The following is a 19,007-nucleotide window of genomic DNA, read 5'->3' as shown; positions in this document are numbered from 1 at the left end:
GGGAAGGCATAGACTACTGTGGATGGCACCACTCCTTGGCAGGTCATTTAAAATTGTACAAGAATGTAGGCTGAACAAGGCATGAGGGACAATCCAGTATGACATGAAACTCCATGGAGTCTGCTTCATGGCCAGCCACCAGTTTCCTGCCTTTGCTTTCATCAATGGATTTTGTACTGGAATTGTGTAAGATATGTAAACCAAATAAACCCTTTACCCCAATTAGCTTTTGGTAATGGGGTTTTATTTTATCAATATAAAACAATTCAATGACTGGTAGTGTATACATAGATTGTGTGGCTCTTTCTGGGCAGATATGAGCAAACAGTTAATCCCAGACAGGGCACCAATGACAGGTCAAAATTGAACAGTTCAAGTCTATTTCACTGAATTAATGAGTTTATTAGGATTAATTACAGCACCATGGATGATTGCATAAATATCGGAACATGGGTGACTCAAAGGTGGCTGCATCTCAAAAAGCCCATGCCAATATGTGTGATGACCCATGAAAGCTGCATCCCTGGAGCTACCTGAATGAATTTCTCGCAGCTTAGTTAATCAGAGAAGCTCCTCTCCTCAGCTGTTGTTATTTCTCATAGTATTGGGGAGGACCCTTGTCAATCTTGTATGTTTCAGGATTTTCCTGAGACTTGTGAGATATTGTTTACTTCCTGAGTCTTAATGAGTTCTCTTCCAAAAGGCAAGTTTTTGATACAGAGGAACTAAATTTTCAAAAGCATGTAATGGAAATGTGAGAAGGAGGAGATTTATTACCTCCATTATATCCTAGAAAATGTTTTTTAATAGAGAAGTCTGTATTAAAATATTAAAGAAATATGTATGTACCCCTGGTGAGAGAATACTTTTATACATAGAACAGTATATGATAAGGCCCAGTGTTAAGAGTGGCCTTCTTGAAAGATATTAGTAGGAATGATAGAAAGTTTTGAGGGGCCCCCTGACAGTGTGATCGGGATCCATTCCTAGTGCATGAGCTGGGATTTTGGAGCCTACTGCCTTTGACGGAACACCTTGCACGGCCTTGATGCAGGGGGAGGGGCTTGGACCTGCCTCTACTGAACGTACCAGGCTCTGCTGACTCCCATGGGAAGCCTTGCCTTGTTGGAAAAGGAAATGGGGGGGGGAGTGATTTGGGGAGGATGGTTGAAGGGGCAGGATAAGGGAAGAGAGGGTATCTGGGATTGGTATATAAAATGAATAAAATTCCTTAATAAAAAAGAATAACTGAATGAAAAAGTCAAGATAGGAGACTACTTTGTGAGTATGATCAAAATACATACACACACACACATATATATATATATATATATATATATATATATATATATATATATGTATATATATAAGAAACTGTCATGAGATGAAGTATATTGTGTAACATATAACATGTTGGAAATATATACTAATAAAAAAGCGAGCTTCTTGTTAATATAGAATTGTGAAACACTTATCATGGTTACAGCTTTAAATAGGTTTAGAATTTACAGCTAGTCAGGTTGTAGAGGTCTATCAGAGTGAAATGAGATAGAGACCCATGGAGTTTGATTTCTGTTGAGTGGGTAGTAAGGACCATAAAATCTGTGAGTAAAGGAAAGCCACTTTGAGAACCATATAAGAATCATGAAGAACGGTCTAAAGTTAGAGACCTCTGTCTTCAGATTCCAGCTGTTATTTCACCGCATCTATCAGTCTTTCCTGGAAAAAGGGCTGTGGTCTCCACAGAAGACTTCCTCAGATCTTGGAGAACTCATGGAGTACAGACAATCTTTGATCTCAGTTTATCATTTCCTGACTTCCATGTACATACTGGGATCTGTGGAAAATTTCTTGGGAATCTGGGAATTGGGAGTGGTCAGTTTTTGTTTGAAGATCATCTGATCAAATTCGAAGTATGCCACCTCCTGCACTCCTTGTCTTTCAGGATCCTAGAAAGAGGTAAATGTTAAGTGATGTTGTGTGCACATATTCTTGCAGAGAATGAAGGAATATTAGACTGTATGGGAGAGAGCAGACTCAGGAGGACCTACCTGTCTGTTCAGTGTTGCTCTCACTTCAGAGTCTTGATCCATGATGACTGCATTTTAGGAGACAGAAGTAATCAAACCCACATAATAAAGTACTTCTGCACTCTCATTTCAAATCCAAATTACTAGTGAGAGATATGGTGAAACCCAAGGTTGCTCATCTGCAGCAAATTAGAACCAGATTTTCTGCTACTCTGTTTTGACAGCCCTGCCCTACAAATGCTGTACCCCAGTAATTCTTTCTTCAGCACATTCTCTCTTCCTCTCCCCTCCTGTCTCATTATGTTTTGTAAAATAAAACCTTCTTCTGGATATTAGTGCATGCTTTGGATGTAAAGATGCAGAAGGTGCAGTGAGGAATTAGTGGTCTAAGAGCTGAGGGGAAGACCAAGGACTCTGGTTCCTCTCTAGAAAACCCTGCCTCAGTTTCCCTGTCTTAGCCCAAGTGTCCTTTTGTAAGTAAAGAATACACACCTGTATTTCTCTGCTCTTGTTTTCTCACACTACTCAGATGACACTCACTGGCTTGTTCCTGAGACTTACTCTTTTTGGCAGAGCAACAAGAATAAAGGAGGATGATGAGGAAGACAAGGATCATGGTCACTGATAGCCCAATCAGAATATGCAGGATCCTGTGATTATCTGGAGGAAGGTGTGAACCCAATAAGAGGCAAATCTTAGTATCTCCATTTTGATAGATTGCATAATATTTTCTGATTGATAGATAATTAACATAATATTTCTTTCAGGCAAGAGTCTTGATGGAAAACTTATGAATAATATACTGTTCAATGAAAATAGTATTAAACTGACTCCTAATGGCTTATCATTATACCCATATATTAATGCATTTTTTTAAGACAGGGTTTCTCTGTGCAGGTTTGGTACCTTTCTTGGAACTCACTCTGTAGCCCAGGCTGGCCTCGAACTCACAGAGATCTGCCTGGCTCTGCCTCCTGCGTGCTGGGATTAAAGACATGCACCACTACCTCCTGGCTCCTATTAATGCATTTTCAACTCTCAACAGTGAAGTCTATGTTTGTGATAGATGGTGATTAGTTCAGATACCCACAACTGGGAAAGTTGTGGAGAATATGAGACTGTAAAAATCTTGCCCCTAAATCAGCTGTTTATATCTCAAATCCTTCTCCAATTGTTCAGCATCACTGTGAAAGAGATTACAGAAAAGATTCCCCAAAATGCCTGTGGATTATTATAGGGAAACTGTCTCTGTACACTGCAGGGCAGTTGAATATATGAACTGATGAAGAGGTTACCATAGCACACCCAAAAGTGGTGCAAGATCAAACAAGACAAAATCCCAGCATGAAGAGTGGAGGTAGATGTGAAGTCCCACCCCTAGTCAAGGAGATATAGGCAAGTGATAACTGTGGAGGGCATGAGTGTCAGTTTCAAGGGTGTTGTTACTAGTAAGTTGACCATGCTCCAGCAGATGTCCACACATCCAAGAATATATGGACATTCTGCCTGTGGCAGTAAACTGCAGGACATCAGGTAAAGGTCATGTATTCAATCTCTTTATCTGAGATTGAGACCACTGCTCAGTTAACCTGTTTAGCAACTTGTACATCTACAACACATTTGAAACAGACAACAAATTCTCCCAAAGGGATAAAAGGAAGTCAAGTCTATTCTGCCACAGATAATATTTTTAAAAAGTCTTCTCTTCTGCTCGCTTTCTTCCTGTATCATGACCCATCACCCCCTCTCCAGGGGACACAGAACTAGCATGACCCCATTTTCTTGGTAAGACAATAACATTTGCTCTCCTTTTCACTTGTAGGAGATCTTGGGTACCGTTTCCATGTTGTTTCCAAAAATTTCTGATGTTACAGAGTTTAAGAATCAGAGGGGATATGATGTTAAGACCACAGAGCTAGGAGGGAGCTGGGCCAAAACATGAATGCAAGAGTATTTCTTTGGTCCTTGAATTTCTACAATAGAGAAGAGGAATCAATTACTCACAAGTTTTGGAGTCCAGTTCTGTGCACAAAGTGCAGTTTCTTGATGAGTTTACTAGGGAAGGGGACAGGAGAGGTCATCAAAAGGCTATCTGCTTTCTACTTATGATAAGTCCTATGAATCTGCACAGTAACCAGAACCCACTACACCTCTTAGTGCTGGCCCTTTAGAATGAAAGGATGACATTACGTGGTTTGAATTGAGGAACAGACTCTCTCCTTGGATTTCAAGTTGTGATGGGTCAATGGGAATACTGTGGAGAGGTCTATGTGATGAGAGCTCAGGAGGGTTGCTCCTTCTTTGATCTACACAAACTGATTGCAAGATTACACCTAATGAGTCTTTCCTGACCTTTTTCACCCTGGATACATACACATCTCAGTGTGGCTGGGCAAGCAAGATAAGGATTGTTTGGGAGGCTCCTTGTTGATTATTTTGTAATCTGATATCCATTGAAATATTTTTAAATGAAATATAATTATCCCCCTTTCCCCCTCCTTTGTCTCCAGCCTTTGCCACATAATCTTTTGCCAAGATTTCTACATACTCCCTTAAGTTGATAGCCTCTTTGCCTTTGATTAGTATTGTTACATGTACACACACACACACACACACACACACACACACACACACACACACATGTATCTTACTGAGACCAATGTTTTAATATATATGTTATATTTGTATGTATATTACAAAATGACTCCCAGCAACCCTTCTCTGTAGCAGCCTATGATACTTTCTCTCCATCATCATTTGGATGGTTCTCAGACATGGCTTTAGGACTTCACTAGTCAAAGACATGTAATAATTGTGAGGCCTTCTTACCTGTGACAGGAATGTACCAGGGGTCACTTGGGGATGACCACACATGGGAAGAGTTCCTGAAAGAGCCATAGCATCTATAATTGCCTTTCTGGATCATGGGACCGACCAGGAATTTGGCCTGGAATGTCCCATTGTGGCTCTGCTCTGCAGGCAGCCCATGCCCCTGAGGCACTTCATCCCTGGACAGATGGAACATGTCAAACTGATGGTCAGAGATGCAGGACAAGGTCACTTTTTCTCCTGACATCACCACAGGGCCCATCAGGGCTGACAGAGAAGGTTTCTTGTATAAACCTTGAAGAAAAAGAGGCAGAGACAGTTAGAGGGGCAGGTCCTTCCCATTGCTAATTCCCTCCTCATTTTCTCTCCTTCCTGGTCTGTGATCTCCCTCTCTCTCTCTGCTACACCTTTACTGTCCTTCTTTCTACTTCACCATCTATTCCCCTGTGGTGATATATTGTTTGTAATCTGGGAAATAAAGCTTGCTTGAAGATAAGAGGACAGAGCTAGCCATAGAGGTTTGGGTGATGGTGGTACACACCTTTAATCCTAGCACTTGTGAGGCAGAGGCAGAGATCCCTCTGGCTCTCTGTGAGTTCAAGGCCACACTGGGCTACACAAGATTAATCCAGTCTAAAAGAGAAACAGTCAGGCAGTGGCGGCACACTTGGGATCACACCCCTTTAATCTCAGCACTAGAAAAGTTGAGACAGAAAGTGATATGGCTGAGCAGAGAAAGGAATATAAGGCTGGAGGAGACAGGAAGTGGGGCCTTCAGGCTGAGGAGTTGGTGAGGTAAGAGGTGGCGGCTGTGGCTGTTCTGCTTCTCTGAACTTTCAGATTTCACCCTGATACCTGGCTCCAGGTTTTATTAAAAGATCAATTAGGATTCGTGCAACATTCCCCTCTCCCCCTTTCCTCCTACATTATTTTGCTGAGTCTCTGACTTCAATCATGGAACCCTACATTTTTTTTATCAGTTTCTGCCCCATATGCATAGGTTCATACCATCTGTCTTTCTAATTTTGTTTCACTAACATATATTAATATTATGTAGCAATTGAATTTATTATAAAATATTCATCTGTATATATGATGTATTAGTATATTTGTTTTCATTAAAAACTTGAATTTAAAATATAATTAAATAATTTCATGGCTTCTTTTTCTTTAAGTGCTGTTCTTTATATATTATCTATGCTGTTATTCTCTCTTGTCCATGAACTTCCACTGATTTCATTCTGTTCTCTTTTGTCATTTCAGTTTTTCCAAATGTTTTGTCAATCAATTCTTTTAATTAGAAGCACTGATTATTTTGTTTTAATTAGAATGCAATGTAATGGGCTTCATTAAGACGTCCTCACACAGTTCTTCCTGGTTCCTTCACTTGTACCACCTTTGCTGGTCCTTTTCCCCCATTTCCTCTTCCATGGCATATGTATTCCACCTCTTTCCCCATCCCTCCTTGTAAATCTCCTCCTCCCTCATGGTTAGTTTCCAGTTTCATGATTCCTTCATCCTATGTATGCTGATAATCCAGAATCTGAGTTCATTCTAAGTTATTCAAATCCTATCTTGTCTCTTTTTACATTTCCATATTAATCGATCTCTCTTTCAAAGCATGGAATGTTCTATGAATGTATTTATTTCCCTTGATCAGGGGCCATGATGATCTCCCCTCTCTTGTTCCTCTTGGTGTGTGTACTTTAGAGTGACCTATCATCTGCTTCCCGAGCTGTATGTTGAAAAATCCAATATCTCCCATTATTTCTCCATTTCTACTTTCAAATTTTCTAGTCCAGATTAAGTCTTTGGCGGGTTTTCTCTCCCATCACATGCTGTGTTCACTATTTCCTCAGCCCTCTCTAGCTCTGAGTCTTTCCCTCAATCCCTCTTTCTGACTTACTGTATGTATATACGTCCGTGTTTCGGCTTTATTTGTATCAGCTTATCCCAAGGGACAACCCTGTAGCATTTTTTCAGCCATCCTAGAATGTCTGAATAATTGGAACATGGACAGAAAACAGTTTGGAGATGTATAAAACAGATAGCGATTGGAGGTCTACTCAATTTCCTAAGGTAATGCTTTTCTAGGATGAATAATCAGTCAACCACAAGAAAGGAAGATTGTTAATCAACATAAAAATTCTGTGTCTGTCACCTGCACCAAGGTCTCAGGACTCATGAAGAATCAGCCCTACCCAACACATAAACTCAAGTCAGACAAATGATTTGTCTAGGTCTTCTGACAGATGTCTCATGGAGGTAGAAGGTAAACAAAAATACAAACTGTTGAGGCCTTTGAACATTAGTAGAAAAAAATAATTGTCTCTGATTCCTACCAAGCTCACCAAGTTACCCCTTTCTCTTTACCTCCAGTTATGATTCCTTTGACTGCTCTGTATCTGTGCTATATGATATAACAAATGTTCTCTTATTGTGTCTCCATTTTATTTATGTCAGTAATATTCTCACCAAGGCTGTCTTTCTCTACATTTCCCATGCTCATCTTCCACGTTACTTCCCAGGACTTCCAGCATATAGAATAACTACTCTGTATCACAGAGAGCATGAGCAGTACGTAACACTCACTTACCTGTGATCTTTATGTCAACAGGGTCACTGGATTCGGACCACTCATATGGTGTGTGATTGTAAGAACCATAGCATGTGTAAGTCCCAGCATGGTCAGGTGTCACAGGACCTATTGAGAAGTTTGCATGGGACCTCCCAAGATGAGATTCTGCCGAAAGCTCAAAAGAAGCCTTTATTATTTTCTTTCTATGTGAAGTCAAAATGAAGGTTCCAAACATGATCTCTGAATGACACGCCAGGGTCACTTTCTCTCCTGCTTTTACCAGGGAAGTTTGTAGGACCAACAAAAAAGGCTTTCTGTAGATTCCTAGGAATAAGGAGATTGTGAGTATGAACCTGATGCCAGTCTATGCATCCAAGAAAATCTGTTTTCCTCCCTTGACCTGTTCTTCCCGTCAGTGTCCCAGTTTCCTTGTCTCTGTTTGTGTTAATTTTGTACACAGACTCCCCATCATTCTCTGAACCTTTCCCAATTCTGTGACTCTAGTAGCAGCACAATATTTCCCCAATGGATTGTTGTGAGAATGTATCTGCTGATACCGTCTACCACAGTTCCTGTTGTTCCTTTCTATGTTTGGGGAATTCGGGAAACTTGGCAAACTTTATGTCATGCTCCTTCATGAGACCTTTTTTTCCCCTCCTTTTTTATTTATTATATTTGTGTTTTATTTTTACACATCAGCCATGGGTTCCCCTGTCCTCCTCCCTCCTGCCCCTATCCCTACCTTTCCCCGAACCCCTCCCCTCCATTTCCATCTCCTCCAGGATAAGTGAGCTAATGGAATAGCTTGAACTGTTTGGGAGGCACCCAGGCAGTGGGACCTGGACCTATCCTTAGTGCATGAGCTGGCTGTTTGGAACCTTGGGCTTACACAGGGACACTTTGCTCAGTCTGGAAGGAGGGGACTGGACCTGCCTGTATTGAATCTACCAGGTTGAATTGAATCATGAGACCTTTTAATACTACTTTGGACTAAGTATAATAATTGGCAAGATAAGGGAATTTGTAGTGAAGGTAGATATATCAGGGCAACTCTTCTAACCTTCTCTATTATTCAAAGTTCTATAAGGCATTCCAGATCTAGCATCATGAGCATTGTTTCCTCCACGTTGATGCAAAAAAAAAAAAAAACCCAACAAAACAACAACAATAAAAAACAACAAAAAAACCAACTTGGTTTTTTTTGCTCTCTGCACATCCCTGCCAAGTTTTCAATTTTCCCTTGATGTGGATTTCTATATTAGTTTCAAATCACTTTCATAACAAATGATATTTATAAAAAGAACACAAGTGTTGTAAAGATCAGAATTTTGAAACAAACAGAATAAATCAGTTGTCTACAGAGATACCTTACTGCTGGTATCACTAGGGAAGTATCCATTACTTTTTTCCTTCCAGCTTCTAGAGATCTCAAGCATTTCTTAGCACTTGGACTCTTCCTCCACTGTCAGAATGAGCAGTAGGGCATCTCCCTCATGATACTTTGTTCTGCCCACAACAGCATTTTCCTTATTTGGTATATGAGCCATTGTGGTTCTACAGAGTCAGCATAATCTCCCATCCTGATATCAACTTTTTAATGTCTGAATTCTATCTTCAAGCCCAATTTATCTTTGATATAACACCCCTTAACATTGCCTTAACAGTCATGAAGGCTTAGGCACAAGAAAGTGCATGTCCTTGGGTTTATGTTATGCCCACCATAGGGTCCATTTCCCTGTGTTGAATATTCCTTTATACTGCTGAGACTCTGACTAAAACTCGTTCTGAAAATTCAAACATGAGGAGCTTTGGGGGAAATGAAATTTCACTCCCATTATGATCTCTGACCTGAAATTATGATCTGCAGCGGGTCACTGTGTGATGACAGTTCATTAGGGTACTGATGATTGTAATTATAGCATCTGTAGGTTCCTCCATATTCTGGTGTCACAGGACCCAAGAGAAGGGTTTTGTGGACTATTCTGTCATGGAACTGAGGGATAGGAGGTCCAAGTTCTTTGTACAGCTTTAATATGTAAGGATCCTTATGATAGTCACATTTAAGATCCACATGTTGTCCCAGTGGAACAACATGGCTTGGCCAAGCAGACAGTGAAGGCTTGTCATGACTTCCTGCGGAAAGATACAGAAAAAAATTAATGATCCATCTTCATTCCTGAGAGCTGAGTGTCAATTTTCACTTCTTCAGGGTCATTTATACAGCCATTTTCTCAGAACTGAAGCATCCCTGTTTCAATGTGAGAGGTAGAAATGATCAGGGGATACAGGAGCTAAACAAACATCATATGAAACTTGCAAGACTGATCAGCCTTTCCCAGTTCTGTAGGAACAGTAAGCTACTCAACCTGTAGAATTCTAAGTGGAGATATGTAACACCTGTTTAGCTCCCTGCAAGTTGTGCAGAGACCTCCCTGATTTTGGCTTTCATGATCATCACCTACTTTGAGGGGTGCTTTCATTAATGCTTTGAGTCAACTTTTGCGTCTGCAAATAAGCCCTCATCCATACTGCTATTAGTAATCTCATTTAACTCATAAATTCATCTATTTAAACTTTGATGCAATCAGCTTGGTCTGTCATAGGCTTCATTTATGGGGTGAGCAGATATTCATGTGTTGTATGTTCCCAAGGATAGTCTCAAATACAATATGGTCATTTTCATGTAATGAGTGTTCCCCAGCTACCATATATGGTATATCTTTCTATGCTTAAGATATGTGAACTGAGAATTTAGAGTAAGTATTAAATAACAAAGTAGATTTGGTCATGAAACATTGTATTTAAAAATAAATTACATCGGATGCTAGAGTAGAAGATTCATCTGTAAGATAACAGATGGATTTGGTCGCTAAGACAGAAGAAAAGGAAATGCTCTTGATTCACCCTCACTGACTCTAGAAATCTAACAATACTCAGATTAGAATTGCATTGTGACTATTCCAGACCTCAGGGTGAGGATGAGCTGGCCCATAGGACCACAGAATTGAGAAAAACCACAACAAAATAGGAGGAAAACAGTCCTTTGAACTACTCTGTCCATTCTGTACTCTTGTACAGAGCTTCATTTGCAGAGGTCAAACTGGTCTGTGTTTACACACTAAGTGTGATAATTTAGAGGCAGACATGTAGTTTCTCCACTATTTAAGACCCCATGCATGTGAAACATTGAGAGTCTAGCATTGCTCTGCCACTTGGGCCACCTGCTTGCTCATTTTCCTACACTGAAAGTGATAAGTTAGAGGCAGACATATAGTTTCTCCACCATTTAAGACCCCATGCATGTGAAACATTGAGAGTCTAGCATTGCTCTGCCACTTGGGCCACCTGCTTGCTCATTTTCCTACACTGAAAGTGATAAGTTAGAGGCAGACATATAGCTTCTCCACCATTTTAGTGCTCCTTGCATGTGGAACATTGAGAGTGCAGAATGCTCTGTCACTTGGGTCACTTGGTGATAAAAAAGATTTGGACTCATGATTGAAAGCCTATGAATCTTGGTCTATGTTCTGTATCCATATAGTAGATGTTCCTGAGGAAAGACACAATAGCAAAACACTACAGTGAAGACAATATGGACTCCAGCCAGTGAGGACATCTTGCAGCACTACCCTGGCAGAGGTGATTATGGACCCAGTGAGAAATTGTCCCCAATTGTGGAGTGTGGTCAGTGATCTTACCGAACCAGAAGCCCAGGTAACAACAATATCTGATCTCAAAACAGAGGAAGCAAGCTAGCCAAAAGCAGAAATTGACATAAAGGTCACCCGGTACAGAATTGCAACCAATTTCCCCTTCTTCATTCCCAGGTTAGACGAAATAGTAAAGGTCTATTTCCAAACAAAGAACTTCTGCATGTGGCAGAGGAGGTGGTTCTCTTCAATACACAGGTGTGTTTTGTAAGAACTTAAGCATGGGTCAGAAAGTCAAACCTGACAGAGAACAATGCTGAAACTTTGGTAGTAAACACAGAGGAAAGAAAGACCTATGAAGCCCACAACAAATAATTCACAGTAGTATTTTTAATGAAGTGATAGAATTATAAGAAACCATGAATAAATATTTGGGGCTATGACCCACAGATAAGAGAAAATATGGCATTTTTTCTGGGTCAAGGTTATCTCAGTTAAATATTTTATAGTTGCATTTATTTTTCTGAAAATTTCATGGTTTCATTGTTATTCCACAATATGTCTGTGACACATTTTTATTGTTCATTCATCAGCTGAAACACATTCAGGTTGTTTTTTTATCCTAGTCATTGAGGATAGAGAGGCAAAGAACATGACATGGAATGTATCCATGGCATAAGATGTCAAGTTCTTTTGATATATTCCAATGGCTAGGAATGATGCAAATATAATCCTCATTTATGAAAGTCTCAAGAAATTAAATTTAAACAGGAAGATATTTTGTAAAATAAAGACATGATGTAACTTAAAAAAGAAACTGTCTAGAATATTTTATGAAATTTGGAAGTTAATCATTCAACAAGATAAATATTTTGGTGATATCCCTCTTAAGTCATGAATACAACTATTGAGTTGGAAAAAACATGTGGGACGTCTTGATGTCTAAATAGGAAAAGGGTCTTGCTGCCATGCCTGACTCTCTGCATTCCTCTGCTGTGACTCTCATTGTGATATTTAGAAGGTTGTTTCAATAGCATATTTATACAATAGGAGAATGAGTGTGCTTAGACCAGGAATTCTATAATCTAATGGGTAAATACAGAAACTAAATTAAAATTCAATGAAGAAGAATGGCAGAATTTTTTCATACCATCCCAATACCAAATTATGAGTCATAAAAATTCAAGAAAGAGTAAAGAAATATAGAAGTTTTCTTGGTTGTGTAGGTGAGGTTTAGAACTAGGATGAATTTAGGCAGGGGTGAATATAATTAGTACAATGTGTGAAATTCTAGAAGAATCAGTAAAATATTAACAGACAGAAATAAGAGAACTAATAAAAATAAAGAGAAAACATCATAGAGAAGAAAGTTTAGTACATTGTTGAAACTTGGAATATAATGAACATGGTCAAATCCAAGAAGGTCAAAGGGCACAAAAGAAGTCCAACCCAAATAATCACAATCACAGAGCACATTATTATCCTGAAATCAGAATAATAAAAGAAGCAAAGAACCCATGAGGGAATTTCAACACACCTAGCAGTATACATCTGAGCAAAGATTTCTGGCCTTTGAGTGACAAGGAAGATTTATTCAATGAGGTGAGTAGAAAAAGGAAAACCTGCCTATAAGTGTCAGCAACCCTGTGCTTCAGAAATAGAGATAGTGAATTTATCAGAAAAAGAGTAACAGATAGAGTTCATCACCATAAGCACAGGAAATTCTGTGGAGTTCTTCAAACTAAATGTAAAGGCTGCTAATGAGTTGCATGAAAACATCTTCATGTGGAGAAAGTAAAATTTCTCACTGAAAGCAAGCCAAATTAAGAAGTTGCAAAGTGGTAAACAGATTCTATTTGTAGCATAGATGTGTGAAGATAAAAGTAGTAACTTCACTGGTTGTCAAGTGACTCACATATTTAAAAAAGTCATAAATTATTACATAAAAATTTCAAATATGTGGAAATGGCCATTTGAGAGCATAGAAATGGGGAAGATTATTTTAATTTAAAAATATTAATTATCTGCCATGTGTTATGGCTCACTTTTAATCATAGCAGTTGGGTGGCGCAGGCAGGCAAATATCTGAGTTCATGGGCAGTCTAGTGTAAAAAGTAACTCTTGTATAGTCAAGGTTAGAGAAAACCTGTCTAGAAAAACCCCCAAAAATTAATTGATCAAAGCTGATGCCAGGGACAGTGCCAGAGAGTGCCAGTATCTTGGAGAGAACTGAGAGGCTGGTTTCTTGGATCCTAACTTAGAAGTTCAAAAGACTCACCAAGGAGTCACTCACAGAAGCCACCAGTTAACACCCTATGATATGTGCTCTGCTGTTAGAATGACACCTGTCTATTGGGATGGGTAGTATCTCAAGGTTTTAATGATGGACCCACCTGCTTCTGTCAATGTCCTCAGGATTAGGAAGAAGCCTGCAAAGAAAAAGTCATGCTGGATGATCCATCTCCTTCTAATAGTGTAGCCATATGACCCTTCTCTTTCCTGTTGGGCCTCTGTAGAGTAGAATCAGAGTTAACTTAGTTAAGATGAACTCATGAACCAATATCCACCATAGAAGTCAGTGTTTCTGCAGAGGATGGATCTAGCTTCCCAGGACGACATTTCAACTCTGGTATTCAACACCCTTCATTCCCCGGAGAACTCACCGGTACATACATGGTTTAGAAGCACAGACAGCATGGTGTTGCTTCAGCTGACAAGAGGCAGAGCCAGAATAAAACTTACAGGATGTTGTGAGAGGCTCAAAGCATCTACTTGACCACAGCACGGAAAGCTAACCAACAGAGCACATCCGCTGTCACTCCCACGTTTATCGATTTTTTTCCACACAGTTTCTCTGTAGCCCTTTTTATCCTGGAACTTACTTTGTAGACCAGGCTGGCTTTAAATTCAAAGTGCACCTTAGAGTGCATCCTGTGTGCCTGGATTAAAGGTGCATGTTGCCATATGAGGTTTCATAAGTGGTCCCCATTTTACGATGGCCTTAGAGGATCACAGCTTCTTGGAATTCTTCAGACAACATGACGATAACTGAGTTGCAGTCTGGACCCAACACTTTTTATTTCAAATAATCAAATTTGATTTTATATTAAATGTTTGCATATTGTTACTTTTTGCATCTTAGGCTCAATGTCACCTCTGGTTTTCTGTGCAACATGTCCAATCAGTATTATTCATGTTATAACAGCAATCCTAATGTGTCAATCAAAATGACCATTCTGTTAGTAATCCAGTGTCAAGTTATAATTATTCAATTTTTTACTTGATTGTGTAGATTTCTAGAATAATAAAATTCCACTTATTTTCAAAAATCAAAGAAATAAACCAAGAATATTTTTGTTTTAACTGAAATTTTTAAAGATTTACATTCTTTAAAAATTTTCATTTAAAATTATATGTGAATATACACATGGCTGTGTGAGTGTGTGCATGTGAGTTCTGGTGCCCTAGAAGGCCCAAAGTGGGCATTGATTGGATCTCCTGCAGCTAGAGTCTCACAGTTGTGAGCCTCTGGTGTAGGCATTGGCGATTAACATTGGGTCATCTGCAACTGCAGAGCACACTTCACCCCTGAGTGATCTCTGCAGCCCTGTGCACTTACCATTCTTTATCAAACACCCAGATACATATTTATTGTGCTGTGTTTTTCCACTTTATTTTTTAATGATTGACATAGAAATTTCTGAGATTGTTCAATTTGTACAATTCTACAAATTATTTTTGTATTTTTACAGATTATTATTTTATAGTGCTAGTTCCTGAGTCTACATCACTAATTCTTTAATTAAGTAGGACATATTAAACACACAATAGTAAACTGAGATAAGAAACATCAGTATTCTAACAATGTATTTCTACAAGAATCTGTCAGAGGACAAGAAGCTGAAAGACATTGCAAGGAAATGGGATTTTGAAACAGGACTAACTATTGGCTACACAAATTCTGGGAATGTACTATGTATATGTAGTATTTATTATCTCCTATATTTTTTTGCATTGTTTTTATATATTACTCTACATGTCTAAACTTAAAGTTTTTGTTAGTATATTTTAAAAAATAAATTATAATTCTATCATTTCTCTTCCTTTCATTCCTCTCAATCTCTCCTGTATTTTGTTCTCTCAAATACATATTTTTATTAATAAATTTTCTATTCAGATTACGTTCTAACCACAGATACCATTCTCCTCCCTCCTCCTCCCACCCATCCATCAGTTACTGAATGAAGGCTCTGTCATGACAGTTAGGGTATGCACCGATCTGAACACTGGAGTAGGCTAACTGAGGCACCCTCTCCACTATTGCTAGTAGTCCAAGGTGGAGTCATCCTTGTGGATTCTTGGGAACTTCCCTCGCTCCCGTTTTCTCCCTGTATGATGTCTCCCTCTATCGTGGTTTCTCTTTCATTGCTCTCCCACTCTGTCTCTGTTCTATCTCAAACTTAAAAACTGAATACATCTTTATCTTTAGTCACCCTTATGTACACACACACACACACACACACACACACACACACACACACACACATTCTTAATATAAAAGACAGTCTGACTAATCTGTGTATAATGTTATTATATGTATATAAATTTAGTGTTGACCATCTTCCAAGGAAACGTGACCTCACAGTAAGCTTCCTTTTCCGCTGGTTCTCACAATCCTTACACCCTTTCTGACAGGATGTTCCTTCAGCCTTAGTTGCAGAAAAATCTCTGTTGTAGATGCATCTGCTGGAGATGTATTCTGTACAATTACTTGTTATCTATATTTGTATTTATTTCCATTTTCTAATAGTGTTTTCTTTTGAGGCCAAACAAAGTTTATTTGGATGTTGGAGCTAGATTTAATGTATGGGTGTAAGGAAAAATATGGTGATATTTGGAATGCAATTAGGCATTAACTTATTTGGGAAAGTGGCAGTTGTAGATTTCTCCAAGATTAAATGCCTCACTAGCTCTGGATAATTGGCTAGATTTCCAGAACCAGGCCACATTTTCTTGTGTTTGAGCAGAGCTTAAATCCAGTTAGAAAGCTATGATCTGCCACTAAGATATGTGTGTCACTTTTGCACACATAAGGTTACTGTGTTGTGGTGGTCATGAAGAGACTAAACACAGTTTCCATCCTTTACCTTTAGAAATGCTGAAACATCAGCAATACCTTCCCAGTAATGCTTCTTGACCATAAATGGCTCAATGTGTCCACTATGACTAATTTTAAAAATAATTACTTAGGTATTTGGGAGATTGCTCGTGGATGGAATCACTGTCTGCTGTCTATCCTTTCTTTTATCTAGCTATAGCTCTCGTATTGGTCTGTATATCCATAAGCATTTATATCTAAAATAAGCACAGTCTTGAGAACCACCCTTAAATTTTTTGCTCTTAGTGTCTCCTTTCCAGAATCCCACCAGTCATCCTGAAACTCAGATGATACATCATGGGTTGAATAGAGATAACCAAGCTCCACAGCTCAATACCCAGGTAAAGCCACCTCAGTGGAACCCAAAGAGATTATACTATCCTAAGATGCTACTACAATTAGCTAGTCTTTGTGTTAATCGAAGGTCTAGCTTTTGTGGGAGCCCTGTCTTACTTGCTAACCTACTTTCATTTCAGGACTCACCAAGAAGCAGGAAGGTGGTGTCCAGTGTGGTCATCAGGTTGATATAGCCTCTGTCCACTTAGCTTCCTGTCTATGTGCATTCAAAACAACAGACACTTCTGCTAGAGTAGAATGCATAGGATGATGAGTTCTGATATACTGACCACATATTTCTATATCTGTTAATCCAAAGGCAAAAGAACAGTTCCTTCTTGAAATATTTAGTTTTCAATTGATCTTGGTTGGACTCTTAGGAGAGACAGAAGAGTCCTTCTGTTTATATTTCTGACATGTAGGAAGGTTTTCCTCAAAGCACGTCTTCCAGTGCTCATGTTTCTGATTCTATTTTTACCTTAAATTCCATTTTAAGTTTTTTTTCTGGTGAGATTTATTATACAGTTCAGTTTACACCCAGTTTATTAAGCACAGACTGGCTTTAAACTCAGATTCTTCTCCTTCAGCCAGCCAAATGCTGGGAATAAGGAGAAAATTACTGCACTTGTATTTAACAATTTATCTTTTTAATTGAGACAAGGTTTATTTGACTCACAGTTCCATCATTGTGGGTGAGTCACAGAGATATTCCCTAGAGACAGACATTCAGTCACATTGCACCCACAGTTAAAAAACAGAGATCAATGAACGTATGCTTATGCTCACCTTGTTTTCTTTACTGTTAGATAGTCCAGGATATCCTGCTTAGGGAATTCTGTCATTCCTTAAATAGTGGGCAGGTCTTTTCACACCTCAAGTTACCAGGAAGATTTATTCAATGAGTTGAGAAAAAAGAAAAACCTGCCTATCAATATCAGCAACGCTGTGCTTCAGAAATAGAGATAGTGAATTTCTCGGAAAAAGAGTAGCAGATAGAGTTCGTCACCATAAGCACAGGAAATTCTGTGGAGTTCTTCAAACTAAATGTAAAGGCTGCTAATGAGTTGCATGAAAACATCTTCATGTGGAGAAAGTAAAATTTCTCACTGAAAGAAAGCCAAATTAAGAAGTTTTATTACAGTAGCTCTATAGTAGAGCTTGAGGTCGGGGATTGTGATGCCTCCAGAGGTTGCTTTACTGTACAGGATTCTTTTGGCTATCCTGGGTTTTTTGTTTTTCCATATGAAGTTGAGTATTATTCTTTCCAGGTCTGTGAAGAATTGTGTTGGTAATTTGATGGGGATTGAGTTGAATCTGTAGATTCCTTTTGGTAAGATCACCATTTTTACTATGTTAATCCTGGCTATCCATGAGCATGGGAGATCTTTCCATTTTCTGACATCTTCTTCAATTTCTATTTTCAGGGATTTACACTTTTGTCATATAGGTCCTTCACATGCTAAGTTAGAGTAACCCCAAGTTATTTTATATCATTTGTAGCTATTGTAAAGGGTGATGTATCTCTGATTTCCTTCTCAGCCTATTTGTCTATTGTATATAGGAGGGCTACTGATTTTTTTGAGTTGACCGTGTATCCTGCTATGTTACTGAAGGTGTTTATAAGCTGTATCAGTTCCTTGGTTGAATTTTTGGGGTCACTCATGTATACTATCATGTCATCTGCAAATATGGAAAGCTTGACTTCTTCCTTTCCAATTTGTATCCCCTTAATCTCCTTACGTTGTCTTATTGCTCTGGCTAGAACTTCAAGTACTATATTGATTAAGTATGAGGAGAGAAGAGAGCCTTGCCTTGTTCTGATATTAGTGGAATTGCTTTTAGTTTCTCTCCATTTAATTTGATGTTGGCTGTTGGCTTGCTGTAGATTGCCTTTCTTATGTTTAGTTATGTTCCATGTATTCCTGATCGCTCCAAGACCTTTATTATGTTGAATCACCCTTGCATCCCTGGGATGAAGCCTACTTGATTATGGTGGATAATTGTTTTGATGTGTTCTTGGAGTCTCCTTGCTAGAATTTTATTGAGTATTTTTGCATCAATGTTCATGAGGGAGTTTGGTCTGTAGTTCTCTTTCTTGCATCTTTGTTTGGTTTAGGAATCAGGGTAATTGTAGCCTCATAGAAGGAGTTTTGTAATATTCCTTCTGCTTCTCTTGTGTGGAACAATTTAAAGAGTATTGGTATTAAGTCTTCTTTGAAGATCTGGTAGAATTCTGCACTGAAACCATCTGGTTCTGGGCTTTTTTTTGGTTGGGAGACCTTTAATGCCTGATTCTATTTCCTTAGGGGTTATTGGACTATTTCAATGGTTTATCTGGTCTTGATTTAACTTAGTTATGTGGTCCCTATCCCGAAAATTATCCATTTGTTTTAGATTTTCCAGTTTTATGGAAGTAACGTTTTTGA

The 19,007-nt window shown here is 38.8% G+C and overlaps 1 protein-coding gene across 1 annotated transcript; it reads right to left on the bottom strand.

Moving 5' to 3' along the window:
* Positions 1-1,805: 1,805 nt before the first annotated feature.
* LOC118591712 (killer cell immunoglobulin-like receptor 3DL1) lies at positions 1,806-9,960 on the bottom strand. The gene is given in 7 exon segments (XM_036200111.1): positions 1,806-1,949; positions 2,052-2,146; positions 2,610-2,690; positions 4,860-5,153; positions 7,456-7,761; positions 9,286-9,570; positions 9,900-9,960. Coding segments are annotated over 7 exon segments (1,266 nt in total).
* Positions 9,961-19,007: the final 9,047 nt, after the last annotated feature.

This window comes from Onychomys torridus, chromosome 1 (assembly GCF_903995425.1).
Source record: "Onychomys torridus chromosome 1, mOncTor1.1, whole genome shotgun sequence".
Classification (NCBI taxonomy): domain Eukaryota; kingdom Metazoa; phylum Chordata; class Mammalia; order Rodentia; family Cricetidae; genus Onychomys; species Onychomys torridus.
This window is presented reverse-complemented; position numbering and strand designations above follow the sequence as displayed.